Consider the following 21,500-nt stretch of genomic DNA (forward strand, 5'->3'; position numbering starts at 1 on the left):
TTTTTTTCTGAGAAATTGTCTTATCTGAAAATGCCCCTTTCTGCCCTCCCACGTGAGTGATAGTTGTGCTGGATATAAAAAGCAAGTTTGAAAATCATTAAGAAGATATCCAAAGTGTCGTTCCACTGATTTATAACTTCTGGTTTTGCCCTTAGGAAGTCTAACACCATTTGAATTACTGATTCTTTTTCTCTCTTATTTCTGGGAAAACTTTAATTTCCAGTCCTTTTTTTTTTCCCTCTAGCATATTTGTCATTTTGTTTGTTTGGTAGTGCTGGGGATTGCCTAGGTCTCATGTCACTAGGCAAGCACCCTACCACAGAACAGCACCTCACCCAGGGACGGTGCTTAAAGGGCTGAGATCTTGCAGTCTCTCGCCTGGCAGCATACACTTGGCCACCATCTCTCCAGGAGCCAAGTGGAGGAGACTGCAATGTCACCATCAAGTTTTATTACCTGTATTTCTAGCATGATACCTTGTTCTAGGCTACTGCTAAGTCTAGATCCCTGGGTTAGACATTTGATTCTTTGCAGGGGTTAGGAGAGGCGCTGGGGGTACTTTTACTGACTTGTGAAATACTGTACAGCCTCCCCATTTCCAGCCCCGCTGCTCTCTTGCCTTCTGTGGTGCCTGTGTCACTTTGGGGGGACCTGTGGTGTGCGTGGACATGCTTTTGCCCCACCCCTACCCAGCCTGCCAGTGCTTTGCTCTCCACTGTCTGCTCACAATGCTGTTTCTCTGTTCTCCAGCTTCCAGAATCTCGCCGACATCCTGCTGACTGCGTTCACATCTTCTGTTTTGCTTATGCATTGATTTTGTGCCTTTCTATTCTTTCCCCATAATTTGTTGTGACTTCCATAGGAAATGGAGGTGGCAGTGCATGTCCCTGCCCACCTTGGCTGGGGTCTGGAGTGCCTGCCTTCGGCTGCACCAGTGTCGTAGCTGGCGCCTGACTGGGCTCGGTGTGTGTAGGGATCATGAAGTGGACACAGCTGACTTTGAAAGAAGGAGTGGCCATCTGTGTCTTCTTACTTTTTTCTTCTTCTGAGGGATTTAAAAAAAAAATTCAGTGTGGGCTGGAGAGAAGCAGGTTGTCAGTAACCCCAAGGAAATAAAGACAACAGCACTGGGAAAAGCGCCATCTCCATGACAGTTGGTTTGAAGCCATTCCTCTTCCAACTTCTTCCTGAGGCCTTTGGATCCTTTACCAGCTATGATTGTTTCGTAACTGGTGTTGGGGCTGGCTGGCTTCAGGAACCATCAGGTTTCTGCTCATGGTGCTGTTAGGAAGCTGGTGACAAGAGGGCACTTCAAAGCTATGCATAGAGACTTTTGTCCTTAGTCCCCACAAGGGGCTGACGATCTCCCAGTATCCCTTGGTAGGATGTGAGGCTTGAGACCGACTCTCTAGGGACCTGATGTCAGGTCCTGTGTACCCTTGTAGACACAACCTACCAGTAGAAAATAGACATCCTCAAGTTCACAGGCCTGGGTTCTGCTCTGGCCATCTGACTTTCAAAACAAACAAACAAAAAAATTGTCAGCAACATCAGAATTCCAAGCCAGCATTTAGAATGTGTGGTTCCCACCCTGATGCTTGAATTCAGAGCTTCCAAGAGCGCCAAGCATTTATTCATTGAGTTCCTATTTACTAAGCTCCTACTATGTGCCGGGCAACCATTGTGGGACTGGAGGACCCAGTGGGGAACAGGACAGGGGAGGTCCTCTGTCAAGGAGCTCAGCCTAAAGGAAGGAAAAGGAATGGATGGAATATTTTAGATTTAGATGTCAATCGATGCCTGGTGAAGATGGAAAGAATCTGAGGTGGGCACTGGCTGGTGGCAGGGAAGGTGGGTGGGCAGCACGCAGGGCAGAGGCAGGTGTGGCTGCAGAGTAGCAAGCCTGTGAGGGAGAAGGAGGGGCTGCCGGAGCCTGGCACATTAGCTCTCAGGAATGTCGACAGGTAATTTACTCTCATCCTCACATCCATTTGGTGGGGAGTGGGTTTCATGTGTGCAGAGGAACTGGCCCTCAGTCACTTAAGGCCATCGAGAGCATACCGGAGCTCACAAGCGCTGCCCGAGTTCGCCCCCTATAGGAGAGAACAGCCCCCACTGGGGCCCCCGCCTGTGACACTAATGGCCGTGAGGCGGCCCTGCCACAGCCCTAATGCAATTCCACATTCTGCCTCAGAAGACTCCAGCCTGCCTGAGTCACCCGGGAGAGGACACGCAGAGCGGGGCCCACGCGGGGGCTGAAGCCCCCAGGAGCACGCAGCTTCTCAGCCCAGTAGCACCGCTGGGAGATTAGACGCATTCGCTTAGAAAAAGGCAAAGAAATACCTTCTGATAGCCAGCATCTGTCGGTTAGTGGGCCTCTGAGCGCTGTATGCAATTTAAACTTTTTATTAAAAAAAAAAAAAAGGCTCGTTTACTCTCCTGGGAGTTGTGCCATGAAATTATCAGCTGCATGGGCTCTCCCACCCCAAATATGACTGCACATACCCTGGAGGACATTGATTCTGTTTTGAATCAGGGCTCTGGGCCTTCTTCCTTTCCGTGGATGAGAGCTCCCCGCAGGTTTACATGGGGGCTGGGACCGGGGTTGGGGGCAAAGGGCCTGGAGGCCGGCTGTCCTCCCCTGAGCCTCTGAAATGAGCCCTCATCCCTAGGCCCCGTCTGGAGAACAGGGAGCCCTTTCTCCCCCGCCACGCTTCCCAGGAGCCAACCGGGGCCAGATAGTGTAGTCCAGTAGAGGGCAGCCAGGAAGGGTCTCCGGCTCAGCCCACCTCTCTGGGAGATGGCTCAGGCCAGGTTCCATGAAATGACACCCAATTGCTTTCCCCAAATACCCAGGGAATCCCACTCCCTCTGGGAGCCGGGGGGCCGAGAGACGGAGTCCCAGATCTCTGGCCCTGGGGTCCAGCTGCTCAGGTTTAGATCCCCGGCCTTTCTTTACAGTGTGATCTCAGCCCAGTGCCTTTCCTCTCTGAGCCTTAATATCCTCATGTGCAAGATGCAGAGAACTGACCCCTTTCCTGACTCAGGGAGGCCTCCGAGCAACACTGCATCTGCCCTGTGGTGCGGCCTGTTCACAGGTCTCAGTGTGAGACTGAGCCAGGGTCACCAACCTCGTTAGCCATGTTGACTGAGGCTCCTACCAGTAGGCTCTGGACCCACTGGGAAGATGCTCAGGCTTCACCTTCCCCTGTGAGCTGGTGTTCTAGGCAAGGAGGAGAGAATAAGCATGCATAAGGCCGTTCAGACAGTGGTCAGAGAGTGTTACAAAGAACATAACACAGAATGGTGGGACAATGGTTAGAAGGACAAGGGACAAGGGGGCAGCTCTTGGGATGCCAGCGGTGGGTGGGGAAGTGACTTTCCACCGGAGACTTGAATGAAACACCTGAGGGCCTGGGGGGGTGTTAGCAGGGCCAGTGCCTGTGGGAGGGCCCTGAGCCATCACAGCTGGCCTGGTCAGGAAGCGGCCAGCATGGCCCGGGTGCGGGAGCCCGCGGAGCCCTGCAGCCCCCCGTGAGCTGGAGCTGGCGCTTCCCTTTGGGGAGCTCAGGGCAGGGCAGGGGTGGCAGGAGGGCATAGCTAGACAAGGAGGAGTTCACCTCCACTGGTTTCCTTCCTCGAATGTTCTTGGGGAGGCGCTCCACTTCCTTCCTTTAGAACCATAATCCCCTTGGTTGACTTTAATAACCAGCAAGAACATTTTTCAGGCTGTTTAATTTTATTAAAAGATTCAAATTCGATGATAAATAGTGGCATGGTTGCTTCGAGCCTCAGAGACAAGGCTTGCTCAGCCGTGGACACATTATCGACACCCACTGTCATCCCCCCCAGGAGCTCCCCCCACCAAGATGTAGTCGAGGACTGTAAATAATCTAATTATTTCTTGTACTTTGGTAAATATGCCAAGAACACCGTAGCTCTCTGAGACCCACGTAGCATATTAACTTGGTGGTTTTTCTTTTTCTTTCTTTCTTTCTTTCTTTCTTTTTTTTTAAAGAAGACTGGATAATAAGTCAGAGCCATCTGAGCAGGCTGAGCGGGCTGACGGAGACCCACACCACCTCAGGGAGGCCAGGGCTTCCCTCTAAAAGCATCGTTAGCCTCAGAGTGACTGTTGTTCAGAATCTGCCATAAGAGCCAGAGACGGGAACGGGGCCGAGGGAGGAGAGGGCGAATCAGCGACACAGTCCCCAAACCCTTGAGCCCGTCAGGATACCAGTTAATTTCACAGTGTACAGATGAGGCCCTGGGAACACAGGCAGGGTTCCTGAGGAGGCACAGCCTGTTCCCACCGTGATGTGACGACAGCCCTCTCTGAGCCCAGGACACCAGTCTGTTAGCGCCGCAGCGGGGGGGCGGGGGGGGGCAGGAGGGGCCGGGTTTCCTGGTCCCGGCCTCCCTGTGTTGCCACGCGGCCTGGTGATGCTGACCTCCCCCGCGGAGGCCCCAAAGCTGTGCTCACGGAGGTCCCACCGTCCGTCTGGCACAGGGTCTCAGAAGGCCCAGGACAGCGGGGCAGGGCTGATCACAGAGCATGCGAGCGCTGCTTCGAGATTCGTATTAATTACTCTCCAAAGACTCAACGCTGCTGTCCTCCACAGACCTGGCCCTGCTCCCAGCCCGGGGTTCGCTGGTGTTCTGCGTGGACGAGGGAGGCTCGGAGGCTAAAGCCTACCGGGGAGGCCACGCTTCTCAGCCCGGATGCAGCCCTCTTTGCTCGCACGTGGCCCTGTGATCCATACTCAGTGTTGACAGCCTGAGGTCTGACTCACAGCAGCACAGGCAGATGCAGACGCGTGCAAGCAGTCGGAACTCAAGAAAGACAAGTGGCCCCAAAGAGAAAGGCCCTTTGCCAGAAAGCTGAGGAGCTCTGAGAGCCCGAAGTGGTATCTTTAATTCATGGCCCCACTTTGAGTTTGTATCGCTGAATTTGAATTAATAAACTCCAAACAACAGCTCGCGGGCTCAGCAGAGCAGCACAGCACTGTCCCCAGGCACCATCTCAGGCTTCTGCTTCCATCCCCAGAATCTCAAGGGCGAGGAAGGGGGCGGGCAGGGCTATCAGACAGTGAGACTCACGGTGGCCCCCTGGCTCCAACCTTTTGGGCAACTACCAAAGACGCGGAGGCCACCAGCGCTGGGGGCACGGGTGTCTGAAGGCCCAGGAGCAGGACCTGTGCTGCCCAAGAGTGCGCGGAGCTCCTCTTCTGGGCCTGTCCCAGGCTGAGCCCAGAAGCAGTGGAGCCACTGTCCGCCACCCCAGAGGGCAGTGCTGGTCCTGCCCCCGGTGGCCCAGTCCAGAGGAGGTCTGGAAGATGGCATCATGGCCACTGGGGGAAGGCCAGCTCCCGAAGCAGGAGCAGAAGGGAGAGAGGGCCGTCAGGAGGACAGGCCCGCGGCCTCAGGGAGGCCTGTGCTGCGGGGGCCTGGTGGTGTCCCCAGTCTGTCCCCTGCAGGGCACCAGGGACGCCTGGTAGGAAGTGGGCGCCTCTCGGGGGTGTCTGGACTTGACCCGTCGGTTGGCCTCTGTCCGATGAAGAGCAGCCTCTGCCCGCCGGGGTCTCGCTCCATCTTGAGGAGCTTGTACTCCACGTGCGGGAGCCTGATGCCCAGCGGTAGGCACCCGTTGGTGACCGTCACATCCCGCTCTGCACCCACAGACCAGGCCCCGGGGCCCCCGCAGCTGCTTGCATGGCCGCGGTGACCTCGAACACCAGCTCGGTGGCGCTGTGGACCCCGGCTGATGGCCTGCCCCTGGAGTAGCGGCCAGCGGCGAACACAGTGAAGGCAGGCTGGCGACAGGCAGGTCCGAGAAGTGGCGGTAGTACCCCTCCCAGGAGCGACCCGGGCGTGGAAGGCGAAGACCGCATGGGGAACAGCACAGCTGGCCCAGCGGCCACCCAGACGCAATGGCAGGGCCCCTGTGGCAGGCTGCTCGGGCGGGTGGCACTTGTCCACGCATGACGCGCTGGCAGGCCTAGCAGGGTTGCGCGTGGTGCTGGCCGAGGAGGAACAGAGAAGCCGTCTCGGGCCACCAGGGACAACCTGAGGTCGACCTCATTTCCGAGGACTTGGCGACAAGGTGGGTGAGGCCAGCCCCCTCAGTGCTCAGCTGCCCCCGCACGCCTTACCTCCTCCCCCAGGGCCTCACTGATGTTCTTTGGTACCAGCAAGCGGTCACCTACCCTGGTCTTGGCACACACTGGCTCCCAGGGAAGAGCCTGCAGCTCCTTCTCCTGCAGTTTCAGCGCGGAGAGGTCCGGGGGGCTTTTCCTGACTGGGCCTCAGGAACGAAGGCTGCCCTTCTCCCCTTTGGCTCTCCGCTCCCTGCGACCTTCCCTCTTCCTCCATCAGTAAGCACCAGAAAGTTAGGTCTGGCTCCTTGTCCCCAGGGCCCAGCACAGTGCTTGACTCACAGCGAACACATTTGTTGGGCGAGTGAGTGAGAAATGCATGGACGTGTCCGCGGGCCCGTGTCTTGGGATTTCCAAGGAGCTGTCTTCCTCACACCCAGCCTGCGGGCCCTGAAACTGGACCACTGGCGCCATCTTGTTTCTCTCTCCTGGCTCTTCGAGGCAGGAGCTACGCTAAATGGCTCTTGGAAGTCCTGCACAAGAAGCAGAGGCAGCTGAGGCCCAGAGGGGAGGGGTCTGCCCCAACTGCCCTGGCGGGAGGGTAGAGCTGAGCCGGGACGCAGCCCAGCACACCGGCTTGTCTGGGCCCCACCTTTCTGTGTGAAGACTCCCTGCAGTTTGCATCTCCCCTGCGGGGAAGAGGAACAGGCTTTTGTGTTTAGAAATCTCACCTTGGAAGGCGAGCACCCCCATGGACAGTGACTGGCAGCCAAGATCAGAAGCCAGTGAAACGGCCATGCCTTCCGAACCCTCATGCTGCAGGTGGTGCCGCTCAGAGATGTTCATTCCTGTGCGATTTTCAGTGGGAAAACCTGCCACGTTCAGGTTTCAGCCCTTTGTTGCCCCAGGCCATGAACTGATTTGCTCTCTTAGGTCTTATTTACAGTTGTCCCAGCCTTACAGATTCTCCTGAGGTTGGTTTACAGTAAAACACGTCAACAGGAAACAGACGCTAAATCAAATTGTGTGGGAGTAGTCAGTCTGCATTTTGGAGCGAAAAAGCTCAGTAGAGGCCAGAAAGGAACCAGATACACATATCTTCTTTTTTTTCTTAAAGGGAGCGGCCCAGAATTCAGCCCACAGCATTATTCTGAGAGGTCAGTGGCTTTGGAACAACCACTTGTCAAAGCGACCAGGGAACTAGCAAAACCCCTTGCTTTGCCATTCCTTCGGGAAACTTGGGGCCAGGGGTCCAAGGGAAAGGGGCCATTTTGAGGACCCAGCTATAAAATCAGCTTTAGTGTATATTTTCATGCAAAAACCCCAAAAGAGTCCCACACACTCCTGCTGGGTGAGTTTCTTGTCAAATAAATGGCATAGGGAAGTTCTGGTTAAAGAAAGAAAATACCAGATGACCAAGGGCCAGGGCTTTTCTTGGTTTGGATTGCTGTGTTGAACCCAAACTTTCCATAATATGGTTTCCATAATACAGGAGACTATGTCACTTTTGGCTTGGGGGATTTTGACCCAAAGATTTTGAAGACACTTTGAAATGCTAGGACACGACTGCACAAGTGTTAGCGCAGAAGAAAGCAGGCACGCGAGTTCTCCAGCACGCCAGTTGTTGGGACACTGGCCGCTGGGACTCCAGCTCATTCAGGCGTTTTAACCTGAATTCCAACTTTTGTCAGACTAATGTACACTGACAGGACATAATGCATTACATCAAAATAACCCCCGAGCTGCCCTCCCACGAGGAGCGGTGGGGGTGCTAATTGGCAGAGACAAATTGAGAGCCAGCAATCGGTCAAGGTGAGAGAGCTGAGAAATAAGGCACTTCCTCCATGGGTGGTTTCGAAGGGTCCTGTCCCCCAAAGACCGTCTCCCGGGCATCCTTCTGCAGAGGCCTGGAGTCTCATGTGTTAATAAACAAGGCCCCCAGCCAGCAGAATTCACACTTGTGCAGAAGCCAAACTCTTTCTGGTCTGTGCCTGTTACATAAAGTTATTTCTCAAACAGCACATAACAGTTTCTAATTAACCCCCAGAGGTGACACCAGGCTCAGATGATTTTGGTTGAGTGTTGGCTGATTGATTAGAATTCTATATACAGGCAATGAATTTGGGGATCAAATTGGTTTTAAATTAACTTCTAAAAATGTTCATGTTTACCATCTGGTTTGGGTTGTGGGCAAGGCTTAGGCCCCAGAGAGCATAAGGTAACGACTAATTCGTTATTTGGGGATTTATCTGCAGCCTTTCCTTATTTGAAATTGCCTCCCCCTCAGAAGGGGGCTTGGTGAGTGGACATTTAATTTTATGTCTGTACATCTGCTCGGCGACGCCCACGTTTCTGTGTCTTGCTTCTCAATAACATTCCAGGCTGCATGGGCCACCAGGGCTGGCCAGGCCACAGGGAGGGCTGGGACAGGGATGGCCCCAGAACTCTGCCTGGGGACAGGTGAAGTGGTCAGCCCCTGCAGCCCTCCGGGGTCCCCTTCTCAGAGCAGCCTCCCCTCTTAACGAGGAGGTGGGGACCAGCAAGCCACCCCCTGTCTTGCCCTGGTTCGCTCAGTGGGATTGACACCAGAGCAGGCTGGAACGTTGGTCGCCAAAAAGGGAACGATTTTGAGGTCAGTCAGAGAACTCTGAGGCTGATTTTCTGATTACAAGAACCTCGTTGGGTCCCTTCTCTGCTACCCAGATCCTGGGTTTGGGGAGGGGGTGAAAGAGAGGTGGGAGGGCAGATGGATTTGGGGTCTATGTCATCGCCAGCGTCCACCCCTCGGAACTCGGACAAGCTGCTGCCCCCAGGCTGAGAGTTTGCCCATCTAGTTTAGTTCCTTGAGTGTCAAGCACACGGTAGGCTCTTGGTGTAGGCGGAGTGATGTGAGGGTGGCCTGAGAGTTCCAAGAGCACTTGGCAGAGGCGCTGAGCTCCTCCAGCCCCCGCTCCCTTTATCTGCACCTTCTGAAAACGCGGAGGGCCTTGCACAGAAGTCCTGACCGAGTCCCATCCTGACTTCTCAGCCACTGACCTTTAACTAACACGAGTTTACACTTCTTCTTGTTGTGAATGTAGGCAGCAAACCCTAGTAGCATCAGCTGGAACTCGGTCGCTGATGTCCCATGATCAGGGTGGCAGGTACGGGGAGCATCTCTGACACTTGTCACCGCTCAGACATGAGGGTGAAGAAAGAATCCCTGTCTGGGTGCTCGTGTGCCCCACACTCACGTTTTAAGATTGGTAACTACGTTGAGCAGATTGGTTTCCATTTAAATCAGATGCATTTCATCTTGTGCTTTTAAAAAAAGTTTTTTGGGGAGGGAGACTTAGGATTCTCCAGCACCAGTGGGGACAGAAAAGGTCACAAGGACTACCCTGGTACTGGTTATGTGCCAGGAGCACGTAATACAAATAAGATTAACTTTCCTTCTGTTTGCTTATCAGGCAAAAAAGGGCCACTGAAACTTCTCCAAATTAGGGCGGCATCTTTGAAATAGCTTCCTTTACAATCGAGGAGGGTGGGCTCCAGGGAAGTTCATGGTGGAGTTGGGGTTGCATCTCACGGAGGGATCAGTTCATTTTAGACTGGGGCTTCCCCACCCAGAGTGGAGCTTGGCCCACTGGGATGCTTGTTAGAAACGCAGACCCCAGACCCAGACCCCACCCCAGACCTGCACCTTCACAGATGCCCAGATTGGGGCGAGGCATTGGTATAGCTCCACCTAAAATCAGCATGCACCTATGGTTCTGCAGCCAGGCTGAGGGAGGGGTCCACAGTGAGGTCCTGAGGGGTGGCATCCCACGGCCTGGAGAAAGACGACCTCCCCCACCCAGTCACCAGCATCTGTTGGCCAGACCCTGGGCCATGTGGTGCCTTGGCCCCGCCCATGTGAAGGGTTCCATGCCACAGGGAGAAGGCAATGGAAACGGTCAGAAGGGTCAGCAGAGCTCCAGGCTGAGCTCTGTGCTGGGAAGTAAGGCAGAGGGGACCGGAAGGAGCACGTGAGCTGAGGAAACCTGCCCAGGCGTGTGCCCAGCAAGGGCAGAAATGGGACCAGCAGAGCCCGTGAGGACCAAGTCTGGAGTGCACGGACTGGGAAGACGGACATGGTGTCCTCCTGGAAAGAGCCAGTGGCCTTGTGAAGCCTGGAAAGAGAAGTCTCAAGCAGGGGCTGCGGCATGCCCAAACGTCCTGAAGCCAGGGGACCGGAGTAACGGGCACTGGAGAGAGGGGGAGGAAAGGATCTTCAGCAGGGACCCGATCATGCAGGGCCTTCTGGGTGGGCCCCAAGCTCCCCTTCCAGGACTCACCAGGGCACTCTGCAGCGGGCACTGGTAGCTGGTGGGCCGCCTCTCTGCCCGGTTGGTGTGGATGTCCTCCACAAGCTCGGGTGCAGTCTGGGGCTGTGGCCGCAGGCTGCACTGCACAAGGACCAGACCCAGCTCATGCATGCTGAAGCCCAGTGCTGCCATGCAGTCCCTCTGGGCCCGGGCACTCAGCAGCTCATACAGAGCCCCCGGCAGCCAGGCCTGGGCTGGGGGCAGCCACCCCATGCAATTCTGGCTGGTCTGGGTCTGACTGAGATGCCTGATGACATTGAGCGGGGCGTGGTGGCTGTGCCTCAGTGGCACCCGGAGTGACCCAGGAGGCCCTGTGCAGGCGAACTTTGCCCTTGATGAGCAGCGAGAGGGCCGGCTGCTGGCAGGAGGGGCCTCCATAATAGAGCTGGTAGGCCTGGAAGAGGCAGTTGGGGCAGCAGGTGTAGGATCGGGCAAGGGACTCTGGGCCTGGACGCACCTCGCAGCTGCTGGAGGAGGGGAGATGGGTGCTGGGGGAGGAGCAAGGATGCACCCGGTCCCCGCCTCAGGGCTGAGCTCCACCTCCCCAACCTCCACTTCCAGTCTGCCCTCTGGCCCGGCCCCTACATCCTCAGTTTCCTGGCAAGTTTTGGTCAGCCTCACTGTTGGGGGAGGGTCTTCCGCTCACTGCCTGGTGGCCTCCACAGGAACTTTCTAGTTCCTCTCAGGCCTAACCACGGGGGACTTCTGCAACCATCTGGGGACCCTCTGCCCTGAGAGGTCTGGGAGGCTGCGTCCTGTTCTTCCCACTTGGCTCCAGGCACCCCCAGCGTCCATGCCGGGGGATTGAGGGCTGCGGGAACGGTGAGTCGGGACGAGGGCCACTCACATCTGGCCTCCCTCAGGCCTCCTTCTCTGACCAGGTTTCATCCACGTCTGTAACTGGGTTTGCTGAGCTCAGCCAGGGGTCATCTAGCTTTCTGCAGAGGCATCAGATCATACACAGCTTTGATTTTGTGGACCAGGTGGTTCTGCTGCAGCCACTTAAGACTGCAGCTGCCTGGCTGACGTAGGTGTTATGGAGGTGAATGGGCCTGGTCACCTGCCAGTAAAACTTTATTTACAAAAGCAGGTGGTGAGCAGGTGTTGGCCCCCAGGCTTGAATCTGCTGGTGGTGCAAACAGGTCCACGGAGTGGACAGGTGGGAAAGGAAAGCCACCGGACTCTTGGCACATGGCCAAGCCCCAAGCTGGGCAGGGGAAGCCCTGGGGACTTGCTGGCTGGGGCCCAGGTGGGGCGACTGGTGGATGTGCCCCACTCAACTGGACTCTAACCAGTGTTTCTATTTTCTTGGGATTTTTGTAATGGGGCTGTTGGTGCAAAGGAAGCGTGTTATCACCCCGCAAGGGAACAGCGTCCTTTTCTTTCAATCTTTCTGCTAGCATTAAGGACAAAGTCTCTGTTCGGAGCTAACGTGACTTTTAACACAAACCTCCCTTTTTTCTCAGTGAAGAACAGACGTGGAGCCTTAGGTAGGCCATGAATCTAGAAAGAATCTAATTATGTTGTTTTGTTTCATTGAGTTTCTTTTTACAGTTACTTCTTATTTATGGCAAGCTGCTCTGTTCTTTGTATCCGGGGTGATATTATGCTTCCTTTAAAAATAATTATATTACACTGTAAATGTGTGCAGTTGACTGTATGCCAATTATACCTCAATAAAGCTGTAAAAATGAATGATTATGTTTAAGTAAATAAAAGGGAGTTGGTTTAAAGCAAAATAGTAAATGAATACCAGGCAGGTGGTGCTCGATAATGGGGAAGTGCACCCCACCCCCAGGGCCTCTGGTAAGGCCTGGGCAGCAGAGAGCTCTGCCCATGGATGCAGCAGGCCACGTTGGTGTCTTGGTGGCCCAGACTCCAGAAACTTCCTTCCAGGAAGTGACAAGATTTGCCTTGAGAACACATTAGGGAGCTTTCTAGGGAGAAAGTTCTGGAAACAGTTTCTATTTTTAATATTTATTTTTTAGTGGTAGGTGAACATAATGCCTTTATTTTATTTTTATGTGGTGCTGAGGATCGAGCCTGAGGCCTCACACGTGCGTGGTGAGCACTCCGCTGCTGAGCCACACTCCAGCCCCTGGAGAAAGTGTCTCAGAATTGTTCCAGAGTGCTGCTACCTGGAGGCTGGAGCGGCCTACACCTGTGTCCCCGCCGTGTGTCCGATTCTGCCTCGGAGTGACCCGGCAGTGATGCTTGGACCCCACCTGGGCTGAGGAGGGCGGAGCCTGGGAACAGTGCCAGTGGCCGTGTGGAACTCTTGACCCTCCCTCCACCCAAAGCCGTACCAGATGTTTGGCAGTGGGGTTTCTCCATGAGCTCAGGAGGCACATGGAGGCCACAGAGAGTCCAGTCCTTGACCCCAGAATGGGACTGGCCGGGGGGCACGTCAGGAGGGGTGCATGAGGAGGAGGCCGTAGCTGCCCCACTCTGCACCTCTGCCCAGGGAGGGGGAGCTCAGCAGGTTTGTGGGCTACAGTGAGGGCAGAGCACGGAGCGCAGAGCGCAGGGCAGCCACCAGCTTCTGAAATACTGGCTGCACTGTGGGTGAGAAGGAGACTCGCTGCCTCAGGGCCTTTGCCCCAGCTCTGCCCTCTGCCTGGTTTTTCCCTGGTTCCCTGGACAGCAGCTCCTTTTCTCTCAGCTCTCAGCAGAATGCCACCCCCTCTGGGAGGCCTGCAGATCATTTGCTGCCACACCCATGGTGTTCTTTCCTTCAGCGGGATCTTAGCACCACCTCACGCTGCTCTGTTGCTTTCTGCTGCATACTCAGCCAGGCCCCGCTGCCCAGCCCTCATGCCGCTTGCGACAGGAACTCACCGATAACTGGCCCGCAGGGCTCCATGTGCCTCTCCCGCCCTGCTGTTGCTGGCAGGGTGTGCTTAGCAGCCAACAGGCCTCCCGGGAACTGGGTAACTGTGTGCACAGACGTGGACACGGAGGCTCAGAGAAGTCCCTCAGCTCAGAGGCCTGTGAGGACCTGGGGGTCTTACCCAGTGGAGATCCAGGGGTCATCCAGGCGTGGGGGCAGGATGGCAGTGATGGGCCTGCCTTCAGGCGCAGGTTGCTGGCAAGGGGGCTCCCAACGTAGGTGGCCACCCCCCAGTGCCCTGGTCACTACTCTGCTGCCAACTGCAAACCAGACAGACCTGGATCAGAGATGCATATGCCCCAGGTACACTGCCCACTCTACTTGCTCTCCACCCCCCAACTGTGACTGCAGCTTGGGGGGCAGGAGGGAGCCTCCCAGGGTGCCCACCCGCACTTCCCCTCTCCCACCTCCACCTTGCCACCAGGCTGTCCAGCAGCCCTGACTGCCCCCAGTTCTGGAGGCACTGTGCATATTGGAGTTCCTGGAATCCATTTTCTGACTCATCCCTTGGGTTCCCACTGTGACCACGCTGGAACACAGGCCTCCTTGAGGGAGGCTGGCCCAGCTTCTGGGGCTGGGGAGCCTCTGGAAGCCAGACTCCTAGAGGCCCTGCCCTTCTGCAGACGTCCTCCTGGGCAGTGCTGAACACGGGGCAGTCGGAGCTGGGGTGCCAAGGCAGTGGGACCCAGTCCTTCCCCTGAGCAGACCTCTCTTCTTCACCAGTTCTGCGTGGCCTCTCCAGGCCACTTACTTCCTGTCCTCTCCTGTGCCCATCTCTGTCTGTGGGACCTAGGCCGGGGCCAGCTTGCGAGGTGGGTGGTGAATGAGTGAGGGCAGCCCACCGGCAGAGGCACAGGACTCCTGCAGGAGGCCGCCGTGCAGCCTCGTCCCTAAGCCTAGGCAGGAATCAAAGCATCTTAGAAGGAGGTGGCCAGAGGATGTCGTGAGCAGCAGGGCCACTGCACTGGCCTCCACGTTCTCTTGGGGGGCCCCGATGTGCTCGGCCCTGAGCCTGCAGAGGGTTGAGCCAGGCTCTGGGAGGGCCACTGTGCCTTCCAGGAGCTGCTCTGCGGTGAGCCCCAGGACCTTCCACTGCTACAGAGCAGTGAGTCCCTCAGAAACTGTCATCCCCACTCAGGGAGACGGGCTGAGACAACCCAGATGGCGGGATGTTGTGGGAAGCTTGGCAGGAGCAGCGTCCGAGCACTGCAGCCATGGCTGTGCTCATGGTGGCCCCAACCCTGGCCAACTGGCTGCTGCAGCTGCTGTCCAACCTTGTCCTCCCCCAGGCAGTGGTTAAAGTGGGTCAGAAGCAGCTGAGTCTTGGTGGCTCCAGCCCAGGGGGTGAGACTTTGCCAGACAGGGCCCTGGGAAGGGTCACGGGCTGAGCCGAGAGGTGCCTAGACTGCACATTCGCCCTCTTCCCTACGCATTTGCACTTTCCCATCTGGGTTTGCAGGGCCAGGAGGGCCCCACGCTGCCCTCTCAGAGCTGTGTGGTTGGAAACATTGGCCCCAAGCTTGCCGTGCCCTGGCGGGCTCTCAGAAAGACGAGGTAGAGCAGGTTCCTCTGCTCCCGGGAGGCTGGGAGTCACAGTCAGTGTCCTATGGGGTCCCCAGTGGCCAGCTGAGAAAACAGAAGTGATGCTGCTGGTGAGAAAGACAGTGACAACAGGGGGGGACTCCTGCATGTGCGTACAGCATCTGGTCTGAGCTTCGCGGCCCCTGGAAGAGCCTGAGTGTGGTCTTCGTCCTCGAGCAGATGGGCTCAGCTGCAGGGGTTGTGACACTCGAGTGTGGCAAAGCCAGGACCCACAGGGCCACGTGCTCCTGGTCAGTGGACCCATCAGTTCCAATGAGCCGAATGGGAGAAGGGGAAGAAAACAGTCAACCTGGGCCGAGGTGTCCTGACAGCACTTGGGGCTGCTCAGGGCGGAGGAGCAAAGACCTCCGCCATTTTGCACGGCCCTAGCACAAGGCTAACACGCTGGCGGGACCCAAGCCAGGATGGGGGACGGTGGGGCATCCAAGTTGGCCGAGTCGTAGCGTCACCCCCAGGAGGCCTGCCCCGGGACTCGCAGGCTTTGGTGCATCTTCATTGGAAGATGCTGGATCCCCTGGATTCAAGTCTGCAGGTTAATTTGAACATCACCAGTGTCAATGAAACCTGTCTGCAAGTGTTGATTTGGAGAACAGATGGAAGCAAAGCCAGAAAAGGATCAGGAGGGGTCAGCCTGATTCGTCTGGTGGGAACATCAAGCTCGCATCTCAGAGCGAAAGAGCGAATGGCCCTGCAAATGATATTTTCATTGTTTCATGAAAATCGGTGTCTTGAGGAAATGCTTTCTGCTCAAAAGAAAACAAGCTGCCCCTGCACCCTCCGGAGGCACCAGCGCCGTTTGGTCACGAATCCTGACACTGCGCACCCGCTGGTCGTGTTCTGGCTCCTCTTGTTTTTCTGGGAGAAATTAGGGTTTAATTATGTCAGCAGATTGTGAGATCCGGTCAAGCCTCGCTGTCCTCAGAACACGCACACACAGCACAGGACGCAAGCGCGGGCCTGCTTTGTGAAACGCCAGAGCCGAGCACAAAGCCGCCTCTTGGCCGCGGTGCAGCCTCGGCTTCAAGGTTGCAAAGAGAAGCTTAACCAATTAGAAATGATTCCATGACATTTGCTCAATCGCAGCTTTTGGGGTGGACTTTGATTTTCTTTTCTTTTTCTCCCCCTCCTTTTCCTCTCCCACAGAAGAGTCCTAACTAGATAAACAACCGGAGGCAGATGGAGCCAGGCTGGGCCGCACAACTTTTTGCAAGGACCTGATAGACTGAGTTAAATACAGGGACCAAATTGATTTTTATCAACCATGGATTTTTAATTAACAGTGGTGTCCACTTACTGCCATTCATTATTTACTGTTTACTCACTAATTAAAAATTATGCTGCTTTTGCACTCATAAGAGCAGGGACATTTGAAATTAGATAGCATCGTTCAAATTACCTGCAGAATTAAATCTAGAGTGCCCAATTGCTCAGACCAGACTCCCAGAGCTGAAAATATGATCTGCCGAGGCCCGCTGCGTGGCGGTGAGTCAGAACACCAGGGACAGGCCACTTGGGCCCACAGCATATGGAGTCTGCCTGGGGCCTTCAGGGGAACGGACACTTGCTGAGCTCCTACTGGGTACCGGTGCCTGGCTAAGCTTATCTCCAGGGCGTGATCACCATGGTGACTGTGTCTACCAAGCACGTACGGTGGGAGTCGCCTTGGTTGGAGGCTGGATCTGCATCATGGCCGTGACCCCTCCACCAGTCTCAGGGCAGGCAGCACGTCCACACACGGATGCAGCGCTGTAAGGACCAACAGGACAATCTGCACAGCCACCCACCATGTGGGTCTGTCAATGCCCCCTGGTGCAGATGAGGAAACTGGGCTTCAAAAGGGTGGGGGGACTTAGCTGTGGTCACTCCTTGGGCAGCTGCTTCTTGGACATTTAAAGAATATAGGAAGCCACATGTAACATAAGATCCACCACTGTACCCATCTACAGGAGTGCACTTCAGCAGCATTTAGTACATTCCCAACACTGCCACCGCTGCCTCTATCTCGTCCCAGAACATCCCTGTGCCCTCATGGACCCTGGCAACCGCTGAACTGCACGGTCGCCGGGGCCTTCCTGTTGGTATGGGCCCTCGTCTCACCACCTTTCACAGTGAAGCTGGCAGGTGGCTGTAGTCATGCCCTGCTGCAGAGGCACCCAGGAGACTTGGGAAGCCACCCGCCACCAGGTGCTCTGCGGGGTGTTCTCCCGAGACGGGAAAGTAGGAGGCATGGCTCAGGCAGAGTCAAGGGCAGAGGATGGATGTGGGGTTCCCAGCTGAACAGCTGCAGAAAGACCAGCTCTTCAGTTGCCTCCTTTTGGGGGGCAAAATGGCAGAAGAGAAGAACAGTTTTCCCCTATCCTAACTGGCTGGTGCTGACGTTGGAGAAGTGCAGCTCACAGGAGGGGAGGGGCACTGGGACAGGGACTTGAGGTGAGCCCTGCGTCCTTCACCCCCCAGTGGCTACACCCTGACCTCCAGGGTGTTGGAGAAGCAGCTGCTGCTCTCATAGCAGATTTGTGCCTTCACAGTGGGAACCAACACAGTGCTGAGGATCGAACTTGGAAAGGGGAGCCATATGAACTTGATTTTAAAATGTGAAGTAACATTTCAAATAAAAAGCATTTCTTAAATAAACGTGAGTGACTGGTGGATCAGCAGCCTGAGGGCAGTGCAGAGAGGAAGAGGGAGTGGAGAGCACAGGACAGCATGGGAGTCTCTTGGTCGGCCGCGGCAAAGGACCACAAACTGGTTTAAACAACAGGAGTTTCCCTTCCGTGGTCTGGGATGTGGAAGTCTAAGTTCTGAAACAGACGCGGGCCGGGCCTGGCTCACTCCAAGGCTGCCTGGGGAGGATGCATCCTGCCTCCTCCAGCTCTGGGTGGCTCCAGGCCCTCCTTGGCTCAGGCGCATCCTTCTAGTCTCTGCCTGTCTTCCTGCTCTGTGTGTTTCCTCGATGTCCCCATCTCCGTATCAAATCTCTTTCTTTCTCATGAGAAGGCACCACTCACTAGATCAGGCCCACAGGGATTCAGCACGACCTTGTTTGAACTTGATCGCGTCTGCAAAGACCCTGCTTGCACAGAAGGCAACACTCACGGGAGGCGGGGGCTCAGGTCTTGAACATATCTTTTTTGTTCAAGCTCAACCCACCAAAGATAGGGAGGGCCATCTAAAGAAAGGGTCCCTCCTGTCCCCTCACTCACCCGTCACCCACACACTGAATGCCTACCTCTGCTACTCCTGTACCAGTCGGGCTCTGGATTTATACGGCTGCACACAATGGCCAGAATCCTTGTTCTGTTAGAGAAGCTGACGTTAAATAGGCCTATGGTGGGATGTGATTTCAAACCATTCTGAGGGTCTTGAAGGGGACACCGAGGTCCCCGGGGTTCCCCGTGCACTTGGAGTCTCATTCGAGCTCTCCCGAGAGCGCAGTAGACCCTTTGGAATCAGTGTCCTCTGACTTTCCTGTCATCCAGTGAGTGCTGCCGAGCCTTCCTGTGGCTTCCCAGAGCTGACCTGGGGACTCTGTCCACCAAGGACTGGGTACTCCTTCTACCTTGTAGCACTTCCTGGCAAATGGCCCCCGGCACTTCCCTCCTGCTCTGCTCCCCCTCTCCTGTGCAGTGAGCATCACATCTGGCAATTATTTTCTGCTTTCTGTTTTCTGTTTATTTTTATTTTTTGACTTTTCATATTGAAATGATTTCAGACTTACAAAAACATTGCAAAAACAGCAGAGAGTGTTATACCCTTTGCCCAGCAGCTCTGAAGGTCAACATCTTACACAGACATCAAACATTGGTGGAAAACCAGGAAGTCAGCACAGGTACAATGTTAGAGCAAGTCCACAGCTTATTCAGTGCCATCCAGGGTCCTGCGGTGCATTTATTTGTCACATCTCCTTCAATCGGTGACATGTCTTTGTCTTTCACGACTTAGAAACTTTTAAACAGTATTGGCTGGTTATTTCACATTATGTTCCTTAGTCTGGGACAGTTTGATGTGTCCTCATGGTTAAATACATCATATGCATTTTTGGTAACAAAGAAGTAGAATGATGTTTACCATCCTAGGTTCATTATTTCAGGAGGTCCCCCGCCAATCCACCTTTCCTGATGGTGTTCACTTTGATCACTACCTCATGGAGGTGCCTACCAAGTTTATTCACTGTCAAATTATCATTCTTCTGTTGCAATGAATAACTGTCTTCCGGAGATATAACTAGAGATAATGAAAACATGTCCTTTTTCATTATTTATCCCCCCAATAATTTGATCATCCATTGATGACTGTGGATGATTCTTGCATACAATCATTCCATATGGTCATTCTCTAGTGCTGTCTTTCCTCCTGCGTGTAATCACCGGAGTTGTGCTGTAAGGACGTGCTCTCCCTACTGCCCCATTTATCTATTATTCCACTGTTATTTCTGTTAGTACAAACTGCTAGATATTTATTGTGCTTATAGGTTATAATCCATTACTATGGATATTTTGTTGCTCAAATTGTCCCTCAGTTGGCCATTGAGAGCACTTCCGACCTATCTCCAGTGTCCTTCCTACACATTCTTGTTTTGAGCTCTTCCTTACTTCCAGGTGCCAGACGATTTTCCAGGCTCGTTTTGTATTTTCTCAGCCCCAGTTCTGGCATCAGCCATTTCTCCAAGGAGCTCTGTTTCTTTTATTGGAAAGTGGTGTTTAGAGACCACAATCTGGGTGCAGGGTGCTCACCCATGGTGGGGTGCCACTCCAGCCTTCTCAGTATTCTTCTTCCCCTCTTCTTTCTTTTCTCATTCCTGCCTTCTTTCCTTTCTTCTCTCCCTCCCACATCCCTTCTCTCTTTCCTTTCCTCCATCTTCCCTCCATGCCTGCCCTGTTAGGGTGGGGCCTTCCTTGCTCACTGATGGCGTATCACCAAGCACAGAGCCTAACGGGGGCTCGATAAGTATTTGTTTAGTCATGGAAAGTTCTTTGAGCGATGCTGCATGAGTAGTGCTCTGAGAGCTGGTCATAGTGCCCACCTCTGGCTGAATGAAGGAACGATGTGCAGGGCAGGGGCACACGTGGAGGTTCCGAGTTGATGCTTCTTCCACCCCTCACCATGTGGCTTTAGGGCCAGGCAGGAAGGTGCAGTTGCTGGGCTTGTTAAAACTCTAGCTGAGGGTTAAGGAATTCCCAGTAAGCTGGTGGTCCGGACTGATCTGAGCAAGTACAGAGGAAAGAGAGGGACATTCAAGTGCAAGCATTGTCCAGGGCTTGGATGGACGAGGGCCAGCCTAGGAATCTAAAGTGGGTGCTTTGTGGATGGTACCTACTTATTCTGGGAACCTAAAACAGCCAGGATGTGATCCTACCCTTCCATGTGAGGTTTCCCAGCTCTGCACATGCCCAGTAGAAGTGGACGTGTAAGCCATGGGTTGGTTTTACCGCATGATGTTTTCTAGTAGCCACATTGGACAGAAGTTTTACTCAGCCCCAAATGTTCCATTTTAACATGTGATACACATAGAAACTAGAAATGAGATGATTTCTTTGCTCTTCTTTCACAGCAAATCTTCAAAATTCATTGTGTATTTTACGCTCATGGCTCTGCTCAATTTAGACTGGACACATTGCAGGTGCTCAAGTGGCCTCCATGTGGGTCAGAGCTCCACCTTGGGCAGGAGAAAGTGTGGGTCACAGTTTGCAGTATCGGAAGATTTCAAGGTGGTTTCTGACAACCCCTGAGGTTGTCTTTGGGAAAAGGGAGACCCAGTGAGTGAGGCCGGGTTCCCAGCCTCAGCTTCAACCTCAGCAGCCCCACTCTTTGCTTGGATGAATATACTGGGATTCTGATCAAGATTTAAAAACATGTGTTTGCTTAAAAAAAGAAAGATCTGGAACATTCTGGTTTATTTCAAATCCCTCAGCTTGAGGTAATTCACCTAAAATGTTTGGACTTGGAAACTTGTCCACATTTTAAATAAAAATGTCAGCAACAGATCCACCCAAACAATGAGCTCTCTTGATTAGAGGGGCCTGCCTTCCGCATATTGAGATGGGCTGGCGAGCAGTGGCCGGCACCGGCTGCTTGGCCAGCAGGCCTCGGAAAGCGTCTGTTGGAATGGCAGCCGTCACCATGTTGCTACAGCAAAAGACGGTGCTTTGCGATGAAGTCACTGCACAGAAGCACGAGGTGTCCACTGCAGCTCCCCTGAGGGGTGACAGGCTCCGTGCCAAGGCGGGCCGACGAATGGCTGCAGTGTAAGGACAACCTTGGAATCCTAAGGAGCCAGGCCCCCTGTGGTGGGTGGCTGCTCTGCAGAGGCCTCACACATCCCGTCATGGACTCTGCGATCGTGGGAAACTCAGAATGGTGTGTTCTAGAAAAAGCGTGTTCTGCTCCCCACTCCCCATTCCCGGCAGCCTCCCAGGAATGTGCCTTCCTCTGCATGGTGACCTCAGAGAGCTGGCGGTTGCTCTGAGGAGCTTGGGAGGGACCACGCAGCTGGAGAAGAAGCAGGGGGGCCTTCAGATTGAGCAGTCGCACATGGAAAGGTGGTCGAGGGGACACGGTTTGTTCTTC

The 21,500-nt window shown here is 54.6% G+C and overlaps 1 protein-coding gene across 1 annotated transcript; it reads right to left on the reverse strand.

Annotated features, from left to right (window-relative positions):
• Window positions 1–5,246: 5,246 nt before the first annotated feature.
• On the reverse strand, window positions 5,247–21,055 carry APCDD1L (APC down-regulated 1 like; the record flags this gene model as incomplete). The annotated part of the gene is given in 13 exon segments (XM_079129731.1): window positions 5,247–5,459; window positions 5,462–5,508; window positions 5,511–5,711; window positions 5,714–5,828; window positions 5,834–5,868; window positions 5,871–5,977; window positions 5,979–5,998; window positions 6,002–6,019; window positions 10,412–10,721; window positions 10,723–10,963; window positions 15,708–15,788; window positions 18,163–18,230; window positions 20,958–21,055. Coding segments are annotated over 13 exon segments (1,458 nt in total). The 3' UTR covers window positions 5,247–5,342.
• Window positions 21,056–21,500: the final 445 nt, after the last annotated feature.

This window comes from Sciurus vulgaris (assembly GCF_902686455.1).
Source record: "Sciurus vulgaris genome assembly, chromosome: 2".
Lineage (NCBI taxonomy): Eukaryota > Metazoa > Chordata > Mammalia > Rodentia > Sciuridae > Sciurus > Sciurus vulgaris.